The sequence below is a fragment of the Nyctereutes procyonoides genome, unplaced genomic scaffold, assembly GCF_905146905.1.
Source record: "Nyctereutes procyonoides isolate TBG_1078 unplaced genomic scaffold, NYPRO_anot_genome, whole genome shotgun sequence".
Classification (NCBI taxonomy): Eukaryota; Metazoa; Chordata; class Mammalia; order Carnivora; family Canidae; genus Nyctereutes; species Nyctereutes procyonoides.
Genome location: NW_026575140.1, coordinates 72,830,288 through 72,850,692, shown reverse-complemented (window position 1 = coordinate 72,850,692; position 20,405 = coordinate 72,830,288). Strand labels below are relative to the sequence as shown.

Sequence of the window (20,405 nt, the reverse complement as noted above, 5' to 3'; positions counted from 1 at the left end):
ATCAATCGGAGAAGGACTAACATTATATGTTCTCATTCATTTGGGGAATATAAAAAATAGTAAAGGGGATTAAAGGGGAAAGGAGAGAAAATGAGTGGGAAATATCAGAGAGGGAGACAGAACATGAGAGACTCCTAACTCTGGGAAACGAACAAGGGGCAGTGGAAAGGGTGGTGGGTGGGGGGTTGGGGTGACTGGGTGTTGGGCACTGAGGGGGGCACTTGACGGGATGAGCACTGGGTGATATGCTATATGTTGGCAAATTGAACTCCAATAAAAAAAAAACAAATTGAGTAGATCTCTGGGACTTAAACTGAGTGGAAAAAATAAAAAACAACATTCTTTAAAAAAAGAGAGAGAGAGAGACTCCAGCATTGCTCACATCAGAGGGATGAGGATTCGAGCAACTGGCTCTGAGGTGGTAGGGAGTGATATGAGCTAGGACCTATGTACAAGATCGCAGGCCATAAGGCTTGGAGGGAATCACCTTGTCTCTGTCCAATTTTTTTCTTAAATTTTTTTTAAATTTTATTTATTTATGATAGTCACAGAGAGAGAGAGAGAGAGAGAGAGAGAGAGAGAGAGGCAGAGACACAGGCAGAGGGAGAAACAGGCTCCATGCACCGGGAGCCCGACGTGGGATTCGATCCCGGGTCTCCAGGATCGCGCCCTGGGCCAAAGGCAGGCGCCAAACCGCTGTGCCACCCAGGGATCCCCTCTGTCCAATTTTTTAAAAGATTTTATCATTAATTCATGAGAGACACACAAAAAAGCAGAGACATAGGCAGAGGGAAAAGCAGGCTCTCTGTGGGGAGCCTGATGTGGGACTCGATCCCAGGACCCTGGGATCACACCCTGGGGCAATCACTGAGCCACCCAGGTGCTCCTCTCTGTCCAACCCTTTGACACCATTGCTAATGCACACACACAACTCTACATTAACAGGTATCCCATTCCTTTGCCCATAATTGTGTATATAGATTGTGGTACCCAGCCTCCCCAATGGCTCCAGGATCAATCCTCCTCTCTGGTTCATGCCCTGCATGGTCTCTCTCATAGCCAGAGAGCTGACCTGTGTGATCAATAGGCTACTGTGGCAGTCATGGTGTATGACTCCTATGGGTGGTCAGAAAGGGTACTGTTGGTGCCTTGGATCTCCCTTGGATCGTTGACTCTGAGGGAAGACAGTTACTCTGCTGTGAGGACACTCAAGCAGCCCCGTGGAGAGGGCCATACAGAGAGGAAGAGCAGCCCCTCCTTGCCAGCCACATGAGTGAGCCACGTTGGAAACAAATGCCAGGTCAGGCCTTAGAATGACTACAGCCCCAGCCAACATCCTACCTGCAACCTCATGACAGATCCTGAACCAGAACCACACAGCCTAGGCACACACCCACAGGAACTGTGAGAGATCATAAGATGTTAAGTTTTGGGGTGATTTGTTATGCAGAACAGCCAACTAATGCACATGCTTCGCACAGTGCCTGGTACACGGTCACCGCTCAGCTGTTGAGTGAATGAATCCTGTATTGAACACCTCCACTGGCAGCCAACCTACCATCTCCCAAAGAATGGATTTTATCTTGGAACAGCTCTGTTAAAGATCATTAAAATTAAGCTTGTTCTTTCTCAATATGGCTTTGCTGGTATTTTTATTCCTCTTTTGAACCACAGAATAATTATAAAACCTTTATATGTATGATTTGCCCACAGGAAATCTACTCAGACACTCCTTGCATGGAACTGCAAACCTTGAGGACAAAACTGAGCCAGAGATGTGCCATACTGCACTGCTGCCTTGGGGTGAGCAATCTTAGCACGATGGCTAGAACTTAGTAGGTTCATAATTAATATTTGTTGAATAAATCAATTCGTTTAATGAATCTTTGTCTCATGCTCAGTTGTACAGCATGGATATATTCATCTTTACCAGATAATGCTGAATTTTCTACAAGCTGATTGCATGGCCTTTTCTTTATCTCTTCCAACGACAGGAAATTTCTGGAAAAGCCTTTTAATTAATTCTATCTTTTCTCTTATGTCTTCCTGCTCTGTAACGCTCTCCTTTCTGAGAGATTTCTTCATCTTCTATCCAGTTGTTTGTTTCTGCAATCACATGTTTATTTTGCAAGAGGATTTTTAAAATTCTGTGAATGTTCTTTTATAATATCCTGTTCTTGTTTGATCAATGTAATATATTTAACTGATGATATTCATGGTATTTTTAAATGGCTTAGCTGTGGTTTTGTTCAAGTTCTTTTTTAAATGTTTGTTTGTTTTGGGTCTCTATCTTTCATGTTAGGATCTGTCCTCGAATGACTGGTAATCTTTGCTGTCTGCTTAAATTTAAGAGTGGGGATTTAAAAACTGACGTGAAGCTCCAAGTACGTGGGTAGTACTTGTTGACTGTGAGCTTCACTGTTGGGTGATTCACTGGAATGTTTAGTCAGGGAACCCCTAATGTAAAAAAATTTATGTATTTCCTTTTGCGTTGGTCATATGTCCTTTAGAAGTTTCTCCCACTTTTCAGCCTGGAGAATAAAGGCCTGGATACCAGTGTTCTTGGGGCTGAGTGGATGGAGCAGGATGGGGTTTAGCATTCAGAGGGTATCCTTTGGGTTAATCCCTCTATTTCTAGTATGGCAACCCTGTTCTCGACTCTGCCTGGCATTCTTTTTCAGTCTTTCCCTTTTCAGAAAAATAAACCTCTAGTCTTCTGCCAAGGGATAAAGGAGCTAAAGTTTTACTTTTTAAAAAAATAATTTCAACTAACATTTCATATTTTATTTTATTTTTTAAAGATTTATTTATTTATTTATGATTGAGAGAGAGAGAGAGAGAGAGAGAGAGAGGCAGAGACATAGGAGGAGGGAGAAGCAGGCTCCATGCCGGGAGCCTGATGTGGGACTTGAGCCCGGGACTCCAGGATTGCGCCCTGGGCCAAAGGCAGGCGCCAAACCTCTGAGCCACCCAGGGATCCCCAACATTTCATATTTTATAACACCCTCTTCATTCACCTCTACTTTCATGGTAATTGGTGTCTTGAGTTCAGGGCTGTTATGTATGGCTGTACACGATGTGCACTGCCCAACTCTGAGGGTACATTTCTCACACTGTAGACATTATGGAATTGTATTTATTATGACATATTTCTGGCAGACGGCAGTAGCATGTCTCGAGAATGGGGAGGTTAGTTCTAATTCACACGCGGGTGCAATGTGGACTAACTGCGGATTTGCTACAATTCCTTAAGACTTTTGTGAATTCAGTGCAATAAGCCAGGTTGGAGCTCATCTTTCCCCACTGCCAACTTAAGATCAGCTCTCTCAGGCCTGCTAAATTAGTTGCAATGGGACTGTTTTTTAGCTTTACGATTTCACTGGCATCTTTTCTTCTGTTCTTCTTGGTCCTATGGGGATCCATCTTTTATAAAAAAAAAAAAAAAAGAAAAATTCTTTTTACCATAGTTTGAGGGAGGTTTTAAAAAAAGTGAAATTAGATATGTGCAATCAATTTGCTATGTTTATCTGATAGTCTACAAAAGTAGCAAAGGTGGAAGACCATTGAGAGCTTGTGGTGCACTCATTCCTCTAGAGTCTAAGCCACTGGTTCTGACCTACTCAAGAGGTCTTTGGTATTACTGAGAAGGGTTTGTGAATAGGAATGTACCCATCCAGAAAACGTTCTTCTATTTAAAAATGTATGTTAAGGAAGTAACCATGGAACGCATGCATTTAGCTATCACGATGCTAGTTGTTGTGCTTTTTAAGATTTTAAAACAAAACAATGTATAGAAGGAGATTGTTAAATTATGGTATGTCCATATTCATCTCTGCTGAAAATCAAATTGTGAATGAATATTTATTGACATGGATGTATAAGTATATTCTTGATATATAAGAATATAAGTATATTCTTGAAATGATAGATCCAGTCACCAAATAGCTCGATCCTATAAAATAAATTGTTCAAAAATGTATGCAAATACATGCCTAGATAAAAAAAATATGGTAGGAAAACATAAGAGTTGATGGCGAAATTGTGGGTGATTATATATATTTTTGCTTCTCTGTTTTTTTCTACTTTTTCTATATTGTACTCTTAAATATTAACAAAGTAAAAAGCTATTAATGTTAATTAATATTTTAATAGACAGGACTTCCTACTCAAACAGGGCAGGCACTCTAGATTCCAGCCATAGATCTGGTCAGACCACCAGAAGCTTAGATATTTGGGTGACCCCACCTTGATCTGATGCAAAATTACCATTGGTCAGGGACTTTTTGATACAATTCGAAGGTCCCTGTATATAAAGTCCCATAGAGATATTCAGTTAGCTACTTGGTGTTTGGAAAAGCATTATTTTCCCTCTGAGTCTGGTGTGCTTCCTTCTTCTGATTATGACAGTTATGTAACTTACTGAATTTCCCTCTTCATGGGCTTCCAGGAAACCCAAAACCAATATGAAAGTCAACAATTACAACTTTGTCATCTCTTATTGCCTCTGTGGTTTGTGTCTTTTAGATCTTGTGCTTTATCAGATTATCAGGTTTTCTGCTATTATTTTTATTTTCACTAGTCCTAAGGGTGTCCCCCTTCTACCACCACCACCACCACCACCATCATCATCATCATCATCATCATCGTCAATCATCAACATCATCATCCCAATTTTCACTGTCAGTCGCTTCAAATCTTTGGAGATGAGAAAGGATATTTGTAAACAAAACCCAAACCAATAAATAACCAAAACCCTTATCTCTGTTGGCACACCATCATAGTGTTGACTCAAAATGTGCCCAGTACATTTCGTGGTATTAGAGTCTACGTCACTGGCCCCACCTCGCTATTGCGCCACCAGCAGGTGTTTCTGACACAAACATCTAGCTGCGGGGCATCTCTCATTGCTGATGGATCATAGACTGTGGAGGGTAAACAGGTCATAGTGACAAGGCTAAAGACCTAAGGACCTGCTGTTCTGGCCGTAGCTAGAGCTGGTTCTATCACTGGGGGACAGGAGAGGAGGGGACCTGAAGGGGCACATTAAGTGTGGGATAGGATGAAGAGGCAGAGGTGGATTCCACTCCCCATGGTAACTTGATAACTATGCCTGGATTTGGCTGTCCTTCCTCTGGCTGGCCCTGAGCTACTGTTCCTGTGTCCACATTAGCTTCCACATGGACTCTGACTTCCCTGCATTTCAACAGTCCTCTTTCTCCCAAATCATAAACCCCTTGCGGTGAGGGAGCAGGACCTGGCTTTCTACTGAGCACAGTGGGTTCCTGGCTTCTTCCAGTAAGGAGGTAGAGGCTCTGCTGTGGTTCCGGTCCTCAGAGCAGGGTTCTCTCATCCTGAGCATGAGACGGTGTATTGAGCATGGACTCCAGAGTCAGACCCGGGATTGGTGCAGGGCAAGTTACCGAAACTTTCTGAGCCTCAGTTTCTTTGTAAGTAAAATGAGGATAACAGTACCTACCTTGGAGCGTTACAGGTAATAAAAGTAAATACCAGCCCGTGGCAGGTGCACAACAGAGGGGTCATTGTGATCAAGCTTTCAAATCCTATTGGGCCGGACTCTGAGGGTAGAGAGACTTGCAAGTGTGCCCAGGCTATCTTCCCAGGCTGCTCACCTGCTGAGCACCAGCCAGACTGAATCCTTCACTGTGCCCCCCACCCCCCTTGCTACGATTGCATCACGTCCTGCCTCCACGCCTTACTCCGGCTGTGCCTGCTGCTTCTTCTTTCCATCACCCTCTGGACCAAACCCCTCTGTGTCTTCGGCCTTGCCTAGGACACGCCCCCCCCCAACACTCCCAGGCTTTTGCTGCAACCTGGTCTTTGCTCAGGACCCCTGGTTTCACCTGCGGCCCTCTTTTGTGGAGGCTGGTGGTCCTCAGGTCTCGTTGCTGTTTCCAGACCACTAAATCTTTGAGGCTGGCTCTGTTGGGCTCTGCTCCTTCCTCGCCCTCACTGCTGATGTCCACATTTGCTGAGCCTTGGGCGGCTGGCTCTTAGTGAAGCATCTATCTCTTTTCTTGGGAGCTCACCTCTGTCCTAGCGACATCCAAATCTATGTGGAAAACGCGACCAAACACCTCCCCTCTCAAATCCTTGACCTCAATTTAACTATCTTTTTCCTCGGACTCATTTCAGATGACCAAACACATGCACACTGGGGGACCCAGAGCTGCTCTGCCTCTGGCACATTTCTCTCAAACATCCCCCGAGCCGTGCACACTGCCAGGGCTCTGTTTTCTTGTTGCCTCCCTTACCACCCTCCTGGGCTCCTGGGCTCCTGCCTCACCCTCCATCCTGCTCAGTGCTTCAAGTCTCTCGAGGTTCCCTGGGCCTCTGTTTCTCTCTCTCTCTCTCTCTTTCTCTGTCTCTCTCTCTTTTTAATGATTTTTATCCATCCATTTGACAGAGAGAATGTGCACAAGCAGGCAGAGCAGCAGGCAGAGGCAGAGGGAGAAGCAGGCTCCCCACTGAGCAGGGAAGCTTGATGCAGGACTCCATCCCAGGACCCCAAGATCCTGACCTGAGCCGAAGGCAGTTGCTCAACCGACTGAGCCGCCCCGGTGCCCCATCTCTCTCTTTCATTCGTCTAGCAAACCCTCATTCAGAATAAGGCTGGCTTCTGCATTTCAACTTCACATTGTGTTGCCCTGTTAGAGAAAATTCTGTTTGGATTCATGCCCTTGTGAATTCAAGGTGTCCAGCTCTCAGTGGGCCTGCAGCTAGGGTCTGGTCAGCTTTCTGGGAGTTCTCACTCAGTTCTTTCTCCTGCTCCCCAAAGCAGCTACCCCAGGTCAACTCAGGCCCTGCTTCTACGTCCACCTGCCTCTGCTTCTGTGGGGCTCACGGGAGCCTCCCCTGGACAAAATCCGGGGGTGCGCTGAGCTCAGCCTCTTCCATCCCTTCTCTCTCCATCCGCTTGACCTCTCGCTTCTTTTTAAAAATCACATAATGAACGATTTCAAGCATACATAAAAGTGCATAGGATAGTAGGAGTAACACCCAGTCACCCCTTACCCAGATTTGACAAATACTGATGCTAATATTAGAATCTTTTTCTGAAGAAACAAAATGTGGTAGATACAGCGCACGTCTCTGCCATTCTGCCCCCACCTGTTTACTTTCCCTCCCCAAGGCCATCACGAGCCCGAGGCTGGTAAGTCTCCACGACTCCAGTTTCCATCCACGGTTTTATTCTTTTGTGGATATTTATGGAGCCCAAATCATAAGCAACGCTGTTTCACATGCTATAAAAATTTATGTAAACAATATAAAATTAGTTGTATCCTCTTGCAATTTGCTTTCTTTCACTTTATATTATGCTTTGGGGAAATATCCACATCTCTTTCTCTAGAATGTGTTCATTGTTACCAGGGAATGTGGTACTCCAGTCTGCGAATATACCAGAACTTATTCATCCATCTATTGATGGACATTTAGGGTGTTTTCCTTTTTTTTTTTTTTCATTTTTTTCAATTTATTTTATTGTTATTATTTTGCTACTACAAACAATTCTTGGATTTCCTTTGAGGCTTAGTATGTACTCAATTATAGTAAGGGTTCTGTATTTCCTGAGGTACGGGGTCCTTTATATACCATGTTTGCTGCCTATTGTTCACATCTTTCATTTTTCTGCGATTCTATTCAATTTGAGAAAATGGTACGAAAATCTCTCAGCAAATGTGTCAAGTTCTCTTTGAGACTCAGAGGCTTTTCAGTTCATCTCTTTTGAGGCTATGATGTTAGGTTTTATTTTCCTGGTAATTTTTTTCCTGTTTTTATTTTTTTTCCCCCTGCTACACTTCTTTGGTCTGTTCATCCTTTTTTGCCCTAAAGCTTATGTGTTCTGATATTTATATTGTTATACCTGCTTTCTTTTTGTTAAATTTTGTCTTGTATTGGTTTTTAAGGTCCCTCTCTCCTGCCATACTTTAAAATTTTTCTCTGATGTTGTATTTTCAGTATGCTTCTTTAAGTCATTAATGGCTGGAATTTTTATAAAAATCTAATTTTTATAAATCTGATTCTTATCAATGATGATAGTAAACCATTATACAGTGCTCACTATGTGCCAAGCAGCACTCTGAATATTTTTACTTCATTTTTAAATATATGAAATGCATTTATTTCCTACAGAACCTATGAGGGAAGTACTATAATTACTCCCAGTTTACTAATGAGGAAACTGAAGCTCAGAGAAGTTAAGTAAATTGCCCAAGGTCAAAGAACTAATCCATGTCGGCATTGTAACCCACACTGTCTAGCTTCAGAGTTGGTCCTCTAAGGGCTGGTTTAATTTATTCCCTTCTATTGGGATTATCGATTTATTTCTATCATATTATTTTGTATCTTCTTTTTACCATGGTAATTTTTTTTTTGCTTCTTTCATCATCCTGCTGGCCCTTCTATTAGTTTTATTATATTCCTTTAAAAATAATTGTATGTACTTTTAAATTTAGTCTTTGTTTTAGCAAGCTTTTAGTTTAGAGAATCAAATACTACAACTTAGGACAAAAAAATAAAAATCCCTTAAATGCATCTTCATTTTCCCTTCTGCATAAACACCTTAGAAAATCCTATGTTATTACTTACTGATTTTCCAGTTTTAGGCTCAACTTATCTTTAGGCTTATGATTGCCCACTATGGTCAATAAAAATGGGGTTTTCTTTCACGTATAATACACAGCTTACCCACAACACACATTTCAATTTGTCATACCATAGGTCTTAAACTATGACATCATAGCCAATATTTGTATTAGCATGATTATATACATGCTATTCATATGTGGTATATTATGGTAATTTTTCCATTATTTTTTTTCTACTTGCACTTAATAATTGCCTTTTGTTGCTATTTATTTGGTTTCCTATACATTTCAATAATTTACCCCCAGATTCTTGCCCACTTGTGTAAATCTGAAAAATAGAGTGAAGCAGGCTAGGGAGCAGAAATCAAGCATACATATGAAATGTGCATATATAGAGAGGAAGCAAGCATGGCAAAATATTAATTACTATATTATTAATATACAATTACTGAACCTAGGTGGTATTAATGATGATCACTGTACTTTCAACTTTTCTGTATGTGTGAAAATTTTTATAGTAAATTTGAAGAAAATAATGAAGCTGAAATGAAGACTTAAGTCCATGACTCACTTTAGGATGGACCCTTAAAATCACAAAGAATCCCCAAAAGTGTTTCTTTTAGCCTATTTTCTTGGGATAGCCAAATTTCTTAGGGGAATGTTCTAGTCTCCTTCCTGGATGGTAAAGTCTAACTGGCCAATGTTTTGGCCAAAGGAAAATATGGTGTGGAGGGAGGCATCTCTCATATATAAAATTTTACTTACATTCCCTTTTTTTGGGTGGAAGAACCCTGGCCCCAATAGCACCTTGTTTTCTCCAGGCCAGAGACCTCCCCCCGCCAGCCCCTGGCCTTAACCTCTCCGGTTAATAAACTTCTGGTTTCCTGCTGCTCTGGGGGAAGGCTGTAACCCAGCTGAGTCGCATTGGGGGGCACATTTGCCTCTCAAACAGACTTGCAACCAGTCGCCACATCTTGAGCCCTACTGTCACCCATGCTTCTAGAAGGATCTATTCCTGTTAATGTCTGAACTTCCAGGGCATTCAATAGTACAAACCAGGGTGTTTCTTGGCTTTCTCCATCACTGCTACAAAATTAATCTTTTCAGGTGTGTCTAGTTATTACTATTTGACCATTTAGAAGCTTTCTAACTTCCAAAAAATCTTGTCTTCTATTCTCTTTGTGTGTTTATACATTTTTTAAAAAGTGCCCTTTAATGCTACTTTATTGGGATTTCAGAAAAGAGCACAGGCTAATGCATGCAATCAATCCACTATTCTTTACTAAAAGTCAATCTGATGTTCTTTAATCTCATTCCTATATACTAGTTTCAAAGGTATACGTTCTTTGTATTCTTTTAATGGGCTATCCTTAAAATTTTAATATCCACAAAGTCTAAAAGATAATCAATATCCCTATCTTCTTACAGAATAATGCAAAGACTGCAGAATGCTCTAACTTTGATTTCTGCTTTCCCGTTTTCCATACTACTTTGGTGTAATATTTTAGGTCCTCGTTGCTTATAACACTTCCTCCAAAGTAGTCCCTTCATCAATATATACTTATTGAGGCCCCCTACCATGTGACAAGTAGTTTTCTAAGTACTAGTAATGCAGCAGCAATGCGACTGAACTACATTTAAAGATATTTTTATGCTAGGTTGGACTATCTGAAATTGCCAGTATTTTAGCAATTTTTAGTTGCAAAGAACTAATCTTACATGGTTTAAGTATACCTATGTTTAAATATATTTATGTTTATATAAATTCATATAAAATCATGAATGCATTTTCGATTTACCTAAACATTTACTAATGTCGTTCCTTCCTTCTGTGTCTATTTGTACACCAGTCCTCTCTGAGTTTTGTTTCCTTTTCAGTGAGTTTTTGTGAGTGATCAATGCTCTACGTTCTCCCCAGAAATCAACTTGTCACTCTTGAATAATAGTCTACCCGAGTATAATGCTTGGCTGGCCATTAATTTATCTTCAGCCTTTTTTGAAGATACATTGCTGCTAAATCAGCCATCCGCTTAATCATTTTCATTTGTAGATAATCAGTCCATTCTCTTAAGGATGATTTTAAGATATCATCTTTGATGTTCTTCACATTCACAGTAATGTGTCTTCATTTGGATTTTGTTTTCATCTATTCTACTCATGACTCAAGGATGCTTCTTCCAACAGAGGATTCAGGTCACATCTCTCTTCAGTTTTCAAAATTTCTTAGCTGTCTTCTTTGGAATATTACCTCTTCCAACATCTCTCTATTCTCTTTGTAGAAATTCTAGAAGGCATATGTTGGACCTTTCCATTTACCTTCTATGTCTCTTACCTTCCATTTCATATCTTCCTTCTCTTTATGATTCTTTCTGGGTGATTTTCTCAGATCGTCCTTCTAGTTTACTAATTTGGTCTTCAACTGTACCCAAATGATTTTTTTCATTTTAGTAACTATATTTTTCATTTCCAGATGGCCTATTTAATTACTTTTCTTTCTGACAAACAATGCGAACAGATCATCTTTCAAGACTAATGATTACACAGATTACTACTAAACATGCTTGGCTATTTCAATGCCATGTTAAATGCCCTTTGTTAAAGTGCATTTGAGATGTATTTATGTTGTTGTTTAAGTGGACTTGCATTTAGGCCTGCTGATAGAAGCATAAACAATGTAGAATGGACCCATAATGGATGGTTACTCTATTCTGCCTATGTCTCTGGTATATTCTGGTATGGACCCAGGGACCTGCTGCTACACTGAGTAAAAACTGCTCCATCTCAGTTTACACCTGAGTTATTGGCAGATAAGACTGATGGAGAACAATTTGCAGAAAGTTTGACCACAGATGGTCCCCAACTTAAAAATTTTCAACTCTATGATGGTGTGAAAGAGATATGTACTCAGTAAAAACCAAACTTCAGATTCTGAATTTGGATCTTTTCCCAGGCTAGAGATTCACAGTATGATCCCCTCTTGTGAAGTTGGGCAGTGGCAGTGAACAGCAGTTCCCAGCCAGCCCCACGATCACGAGGGTCAACATCTGGTACACTGACAACCATTCTGCACCCGTGCAAATATTCTGTTTTATCACTTTCAGGACACTCTCCAATAATTCAATATTGTTAGGTAAAGGGTATTAAATGTATTTTCTTTTTAAAAGATTTTATTTTATTTTATTTATTCATGAAAGGCACAGAGAGAGAGAGAGGCAGAGACACAGGCAGAGGAAGAAGGAGGCCCCATGCTGGGAGCCCAACGTGGGACTTGATCCCGGGTCTCCAAGATCACACCCTGTGCTAAACCGCTGAGCCACCCAGGCTGCCCTAAAGATTTTATTTTTAAGTCATCTCTACACTCAAAGTGGGGGCTTGAATTCACAATCCTGAGATCAAGAATCACCTGCTCCACTAACTGAGCCAGTGAGGCTCAATATTTTCTTATGGTATGTATTTTCAATTTACAATATTCCCAATTTGGGATAGGTTTATTGGGACAAAACTCCATCATAAGTTGAGGAATTTCTGTATTTAGAATGAGGAGTCACTAATATTCCTTCAGAGAACAAGTCAAATGAGGAAGGCTGCCTAAGAAATCTTCTCATTTGGTGCATGTTGAGATTGTACTTGAAATCCATATGCTTGTGCATTTCATGTGTATATAGCAAAACTGCTCCTACTGAACATTAAAAAATAAGGTACCTTTTAATCTTTACAAATATATATTTAAAAATTATTTTTATTCTACATCCAGATTATGTTGGCAATTCCTGAATAAAACAAACAAACTGGGGATCCCTGGGTGGCGCAGCGGTTTGGCGCCTGCCTTTGGCCCAGGGCGCGATCCTGGAGACCCGGGATCGAATCCCACGTCGGGCTCCCGGTGCATGGAGCCTGCTTCTCCCTCTGCCTGTGTCTCTGCCTCTCTCTCTCTCTCTGTGTATGACTATCATAAATAAAAATTTAAAAAATTAAAAAAACAAAAAAAACCCCAAACAAACCAACAAATCCAAATGGTAACTCTCTTTTAAAGATTCAGCTGAGAATATCGGATACTAAGCAACAAAGAAACATGGAGAAAAGGGAAAGGCAAACAGGTTCTTGTGGAAATAATCTGGTTTGAAACACTTTATATCTGGCCCATCTTATTGCACCACATCTGGAAGTACAAAATGTCAGATTGTCCGACTATTTGGTGATGTTAAGTTTGATCACTTGGTTAAAATGATCCACCAAATTTCTTCACTGTAAAAGTACACTTAACAATTGATAGGTTTTCTATCTGTGGGGTGATACTTTGAAGGCACATAAGCACCCCTTTCCCCAACAGTTTTTCACCTTATGGTTTTAGCATTCATTGATGATCCTTGCTTGAATCAAGTATTCTCTGAGAGCTGCAAAAGAGTAATTTTTAAAAAAAGATTGTATTATTCCATCTATATGTAGTAGCAGATTTCTTCTATAAGTAAGGGCTTTTAGGAAACTTGTTTTCACACCCAATGATTGGAGCCAAACATGTTTAACCTGAATCTAATGATGAGGAAACAGTCAAATCCAGAACATTTTATAAGACATCTCCCCTGGACTCTTAAAAGGAAGTGAATGTCAAAGGTTGGGGAGTACCGTTCTAAATTAAAAAAGACCATAGAGGCACAACAATCTGATAAGATGTTTTGGATCCTGAATTTATGAAGAAAAAAAAAAGGAAGGAAAAAATAGCTACAAATGGCATTTCAGGAGAATTGGGGGAAATTTGAATATATGAATATATTTAAATATATTAGGTATATTAAAGAATTATGTTAATTTTCAGGGTCTGATAATGGTATTGTGTTTATCAAGAATTGTCCTTATTCTTAGGAGATGTATGCTGTCTATCATTATTTCAAATGGTTCCACACACAAAGCACATAACACATACACACGCACAAATACCTCCAAACATTTAACCCAAACATTTTATTTTTTTTTTATTTTTTTTTTTCTGGAGAACTTTTTATTATTTAAAATTTTTTTTAACCCAAACATTTTAGAAACTAAAATAAGATGATATCGAATAGGGAAACATGAGTGTGTCTTGCATCTACCTCTTGTATTAATGTAGGTTCTGTCAAAAAAAGCCAGAAACCACTCTGTGTATTTCAAGTGTGAAAGGCTTTAATATAGAGAATTAAAGGTTTATAAAACTGTTGGAAGTGCTGGAGGAGTGATCATCTCAGCTTGCACTTGAAGAAGAGATTCTCAAAAGTTCACCTGTTAGTAACTATAGATGAGAAGCTCACCTAATTGTCTTAGTCTACAAAGCCAATGGGTGTGATTCTTAAGAAGGTCATCCAGAAGCTGCTTTATTTTTTTTAAATAATAAATTTATTTTTTTATTGGTGTTCAATTTACCAACATACAGAATAACACCCAGTGCTCATCCCGTCAAGTGCCCCCCTCAGTGCCCGTCACCCATTCACCCCCACCCCCCGCCCTCCTCCCCTTCCACCACCCCTAGTTCGTTTCCCAGAGTTAGGAGTCTTTATATTCTGTCTCCCTTTCTGATATTTCCCACATATTTCTTCTCCCTTCCCTTATATTCCCTTTCACTATTATTTATATTCCCCAAATGAATGAGAACTTACAATGTTTGTCCTTCTCTGATTGACTTATTTCACTCAGCATAATACCCTCCAGTTCCATCCACATCGAAGCAAATGGTGGGTATTTGTCATTTCTAATGGCTGAGTAATATTCCATTGTATACATAAACCACATCTTCTTTATCCATTCATCTTTCGATGGACACCGGGGCTCCTTCCACAGTTTGGCTATTGTGGAAGCTGCTTTAAACTCCAAGTCTGTCTGCCTATGCTTCTGCCTGCAAGTCCCAAGGAAGAATAATAGTCTTTCCTCTTGACTCTCGCACTGACTAGTCAGTGGCCCAGAGAGGGGAAGGGATTCTGGGAAACACGGTTCCAGGCTTTTCTTCTACATTACAGACAAGACCTTAGATGATGTGGTGATGAGGTAATGCCTGGGTGGCTCAGTTGATTGAACATCCAACTCTTGATTTAGGCTCAGGTCATGATCTCAGGGTTTCAGGGTCATAGGATCGAGTCCAACATCAAGTCCTGCATCAAACCCTGCAGAATCAGGCTCTGTACTCAGCGGGGAGTCTGCTTAAGGATCTATTTTTCCCTCTCCCTCTGCCCTTCCCCTTGTGTGCATGCTCATGCGCCCTCTCTCTCTCAAATAAAAAAAAAATCTCTAAAAAAAAAAAGGATTGATGATGATACCAGTCTACAGACACTATAGTGCAGGTAGATTTTATATCATAACTTATGCAAAAACCATAAGGATACCAAAATGCTTTTTTTTTAAGATTTTATTTATTTACTCATGACAGACACACAGAGAGAGAGACAGGCAGAGGGAGAAGCAGTCTCCATGCAGGGAGCCCGACGTGGGACTTGATCCTGGGACTCCAGGATCACACCCCGGGCTGAAGGCGGCGCCAAACCACTGGGCCACCGGGGCTGCCCCTAAAAATGCTTTTTAAAAAATATGGTAAAATATGCATAACGTGAAAATTATCATTTTTAAGTACACAACTGTTCAGTGGCATCAAGTACATTCACACTATTGTGCAACGAGTACCACTAACCACCTCCAGAACTTTTGCTCTGTCCCATTTTTAAAAAAGATTTATTGATTTATTTTAGAGAGGGAAAGAGCACAAGCAAGATGGGGAGAAGAAGAGAGAATCTCAAGCAGACTCCATGCTGAGCCTGATGCAGGGTCTGATCTCACAACCATGAGACGCCAAAACCAAGAACTAGGTGCTAACTCACCAACCTACTTTGTGCCCTTAAACAATATATCTCTTCTTCCTCCCTCTCCAGCCCCTGGTAACCACTAATCTACTTTCTGCCTCTGCCTTTGACTATTTTAAGTACTTCATTTAAGTGGACTTATACAAGATTTTTTTCTTTTGTGTCTGGCTTATTTCACTTAGCATAATGTTATCAAGATCAATCCATGTTACAACGTGTGTCAGAATTTCCTTCCCTTTTAAGGCTAAATAATATTCCATTGTGTATATATACCACATTTTGTTTATCCACTCATCTACCGATGGACACTTGGGGCTCTTTCCACCTTGATTATTGTGAAAGTGCTGCTCTTAATATGGAGATACAGGTATCTGTTCCAATTCCTGCTTCCAAGAGTCCTTTGGGTATATATCCCAAAGTGGAATCGCTGGATCATATGGTGATTCTAACTAATATTAATTAGTTCAAACTGAGTCTGAAAAAAATAGAATATAAACTCACCAAGGTATAGGCTACTTCAAACTGAGGAAGCAGTGTGCACTAAGCCTCAAGTTCCTGAAAGTGATGGCATGCTCAGGGAATGCCAAGGGTGTTACGTGGGAGGAGATGAGACCAGAGTGGGTTGGGATGAGCCACAGAGAGGATGCACAGAGTAGACAGGGCTTTGGCAGAGAGACCTGTCGGAGGCTATGCACGTGATCAAGGAGAGAAGCAAGTGAGGCTGTGATGTGACTGGTAATGGAACATAGGGAACCAATTCAAGGTACATTCAGTTGCAAAAATCAGCAGTTCCTAGTGTATTCAAGTATATGGAGTGGTCATCAGACAAAGGTCGGGCCTCCCTGGCTTCCCCTTCTCAGAAGCCCTGGGGCGGGGGTGGGTATAGTGTTCGGACTTTCCCCATTGGAAGAATCCTTCTCTTGCTCCAGTTCTTTGGGCCCACAGTCCCTGGCCCTGAGGTCTTTAACTGCTTTCACCCTGCCGCAGCTGACTTCCCTGCAGTTCCAGGATTATTTCACAAAGTGGAAGATGGGAGTGCCCTTAACCCTGTAAATGCTGGCTCTTCCCAGGCTGCCTAAGTGGCCTGTAGTGAAGCTGTCATGAGCTGCCCAGGTTCAGGCTGGCCCCTGGACACTGTCCCTGTCTGGCTAGGGCTCAGTGCCTCTGGGCAGTTGAGTAAGAGCAGCGCCCTCAGCAGACAGGCTTTCCTCTGTTGGTGGGCCAGCCAGCTGGTCAATGAGAAGGGTGAAGGTCATGAGGCTTGGGGGGAACTGGGTGAGGAATTCAGCCTTACTCCTTGTTAATCTTTCCAGGAAGAACTTTTTTGCTAGAGCAGCCCCCTGATACTAGGGCACTCATTAACCCTCTGGATGCCAGGGAAGGGCAGGAGGTGAGCCCTGGGAGGCAGCTGAGGTCATCCTTCTTTGAACCTCCACGTGGTATTTACTCAGGGCAATTGTTGTCAGAGGCCCAGGCCCCAGGAGTATAAAGGCGAATGTCTGCTCTTTGTGCCCAGAATTGAGGAGGTGAGCAGGTGCTGGGTGGAGGGATGCAGGTTGAGTCCTCAGGGAGGGGATTGCCGGAGTCTCCACAGAGAGCTGGGGGTGGGTGCTAAGGACATCCTGGAGCACTTTGGCCAGAGTTGCTTCTTACTCCCTTGGGACACTCAAGCTTCCAGCTGCTGAGTGGGAGGCAGGAAGGTAGGTAAGCAAGGGAGTGGTGGCCGAAGTGGCTGAAGGAGCTGCTCATGGAGGTCTGGGGAGGGTGGTGGTGGTGGGGAACTTTACAAAGCAGTTTGAGCTCCACACTGTGTGATCCAGGTGAAAATGAAGCCCTCCTCTTGCCAAGACACCCGTTCCCTCCCAGCCATGCTCACCTCGATCAGTCCTCATCAGCCCCAATAGCAATGTGCTCCCCATATCTCCGGGAAGGGTGAACAGATTCTGGGCAGGTTGGCTCTGGGGTAAACTTGGGAGATGTCCTTCTTTTGCTTCTTCACCCAGGCCTCGGTCCGTCTTCTTTCTGAGTAGATGACAGCAAGCATGGTTGCAGTTCTGGCCTGGGCTCTGACTCTGCTCTCAGGTGAGGCTCCAACCCTGACTTAAAGGTGCAGGTGTTGGTGGGCTGGCCCACGGGCCATCCACCCTAGGGGGGTGGGTGGGGACACAGTCTCCAACCACCCCCTCCCTCTCTACAGCGTTTGCAACTGTCCAGACCCAGAAAGGCTTCTGGGACTACTTCAGCCAGAGCAGCCAAGACAAAGGGAAGCTGGAGCAGGTCCAGCAGCAGAAGCTGGCATGGGAACCCACGTGAGTGGCAAGGAGAAGGGGTGTGGGTGCAGGGAGGTGACAGCCGAGCAGTTGGATGGTGTGCTGCTTCTGGTTCCTCAACTTATTAAGTCCTCATTGGGACAGAGGAATGGAGTTGTACTAGTTTTGCCTCATCCTGGCCTTCCTGGGCTGTGCAGCCCCCCACTTTGCTCACAGCAGCGCCCCCCATCTCTGCCTTGATCTCACTATAGCTGCTGCCCCTCCCCAGGGGTGGGACCTGGAGCCATGCAGCGGACCCCTGCCACGGCCCCCAGAATGAAAGGATTGTGTGAAAGTCCAGATGCATCTGTTTCCTTGGGCAGTGTTGGTCTGGATTTGCATGTGCCATGTGTCTGTACTTCTGTGAGGGGTGTGTGGTGGGCCCGCAGCTAGGACTGGAGCCCTGGCTCTGGGGCCACCACCCTGCAGTCTTGGTTTCCCCAAATGATCAGACAGTGATGTCTCTGGGGGAAAGGCCATGATGGGGCTAGCAGCATGATGGTCTGGATGTCTGTCCCCTACCCCAGGAGCCTGAAGGACAGCCTTGAACAAGACCTCAGCAAAATGGACAAGTTCCTGGAAAAGCTGAGCCCTCTCAGTGGGCAGGGGAGGGAGCCTCTGGGGCTCCCACCCGACCCGGTGGGCATGCGGCAGCAGCTGCAAGAGGAGCTGGCGGAGGTGAGGGCGCGCCTGGAGCCCTACATGGGCGAGGTGCACGAGCAAGTGGGCTGGAATCTGGAGGGCCTGCGGCGGCAGCTGAAGCCCTACACCGCGGAGCTGATGGAGCAGGTGGCGCTGCGCGTTCAGGAGCTGCAGGAACAGCTGCGTGTGGTCGGAGAGGGCACCAAGGCCCAGGTGCTGGGCGGCGTGGAGGAGGCGCGGGAGCTGCTGCGGGAGCTGCAGGACCGCGTGGTGCATCACACCGGCCGTGTCAAGGCGCTCTTCCGCCCCTACGCCCAGCGCCTGGTGACCGGCATCGGGCGCCAAGTGCAGGAGCTGCACCGCAGCGTGGCCCCGCACGCCGCCGCCAGCCCCGCGCGCCTCAGCCGCTGCGTGCAGATGCTGTCGCGCAAGCTCACGCTCAAGGCCGAGGCTCTGCACGCGCGCATCCAGCAGAACCTGGACCAGCTGCGGGAAGAGCTCAGCGCTTTTGCGGGCGCCGGGACTGACGGCGCGGATGAGGGGGCGGACCCCGACCCCCAGATGCTGTCCCAGGAGGTGCATCAGCGACTCCAGGCCTTCCGCCACGACACCTTCCTGCAGATCGCCGACTTCACCCGTGCCATCGACCAGGAGACCCAGGAGGTCCAGTTGCAGCTGGCCCCGCCCCCGCCAGGTCACAGTGCCTTCGCCCCAGAGTTTCTCCAAGCTGACAGCAGCGAGGCTCGGAGCAAGCTGCAGGCCCGTCTCCAAGACCTGTGGGAGGACATAAACTACAGCCTTCATGACCTTGGTCTCAGTCATCTAGAGGAGCCCTGAGGGTCTACTTGTCCAGGCTCACTGCCCTGCTCCTTGTCTGAGCCCAGGATCTGAGCCTCTGGCTGGCTCTGTCCTTGACAGTGGCCTGTCGGGCAGAGGGTGGAGGGCCCTGCACAGGATAGGCGAGGCCGCCAAAGGGACTGTTGTCCCTGGCATATCCAGCCTCTTGCGTTCCCCCCCATCTGGATGCATTACACTCATCAGGCTTTGCAAACCCAGCTTCCCGTGTTCATTTGGGAATCCTCATGAGTTGCTCCAAGCCGGGATGGTGGGAGTGGGGAGGGAGAGAGGCACTCTATATGCAGGTAATTACGTGCAGGCCTGTTGCCATGGTGCTGGAAGCCTGTGCCTCTTCTTCCCAGGGCTTGACTCTGATCACTTCTGGCCGCCTGGTGGCCATTGCTACAGCTGGTCTACGGAGAGGAGCTCTTTTCTCCCCAGGGCTGCCATGACAGCTTCTTTTGGGGGAAGAGAAGGGAGAAGGGAGGAAAATATGACGAGAGCATGTGAAAGTGTGTATATATATCGCTGCTGGCTCTGATGCCAGGGGAACAAATGGTTGGGGTTGCAATGGGAGGGAGCAGAGCCTACATTTCCTTACATAGCTCTACATCTAAACAGCTGACCCAGCCCTCCAAACTGTGGGGCTTCTGAAACCCTCGGGGAAGCATGATGTGTGTCCTCTCCATTTGGGGCCCCTCACTTCTGACTCCCAGGCTGAAGCCTAGACTTCTGACTCATGAAATAGAGGCATATGGTGGAAGCTTATTTGCCTGGTGTGACTCTTATTTGAGCCATGTCTGAAAGTAGTGGCCTCACCACTACCCCCAAAGCACATCCATCACTCATTCCAATTCCTCAATGCCCTGTCTCATGGACCCTCTCCCAGGACCCTGGCTCTGGCTAGGCTCTGCCTTAGATCACAGCTGTCTGTCATGCCTGGGTGTGGGCCTGGCTTAGAGATCTTCCCTCTGCACCTGCATGGCTCACTAGCCTTACCACAGGACAGCAAGCATGAAGGGCAGGTTCCAGATTTTGAATGGCCTCCTCATGACTGACCCTCTTCTTGAGAACTCCAAATCTTATACTCCCCATTCCCCATATACAGATTCATTTGGTGGCAACAAAAGTCCTCCTAGATCCCTCGAGAAACTCTGAAATCAGGGATGAGTGAAGTGGGAGGAAGAGGAAAG

At 44.2% G+C, this 20,405-nt stretch overlaps 1 protein-coding gene across 4 annotated transcripts; it reads left to right on the top strand.

Moving 5' to 3' along the window:
• The first annotated feature begins 5,413 nt into the window (after positions 1–5,413).
• APOA5 (apolipoprotein A5) lies at positions 5,414–19,984 on the top strand. 4 transcript variants are annotated; one of them, XM_055306514.1, is made up of 4 exons: positions 5,414–5,447; positions 17,428–17,506; positions 17,622–17,733; positions 18,261–19,984. In XM_055306514.1, the coding sequence occupies exons 2-4, from the start codon at positions 17,455–17,457 to the stop codon at positions 19,210–19,212; spliced, it is 1,116 nt and encodes a 371-aa protein (XP_055162489.1). In that variant the 5' UTR covers positions 5,414–5,447; positions 17,428–17,454; the 3' UTR covers positions 19,213–19,984. The 4 variants fall into 4 exon arrangements, with proteins under 4 accessions (XP_055162489.1, XP_055162490.1, XP_055162487.1 ...); XM_055306515.1 differs by lacking the exon at positions 5,414–5,447 and adding an exon at positions 16,957–17,124 and having other exon boundaries at positions 17,455–17,506; XM_055306512.1 differs by lacking the exon at positions 5,414–5,447 and adding an exon at positions 16,957–17,124.
• The last annotated feature ends 421 nt before the right edge of the window (positions 19,985–20,405 follow it).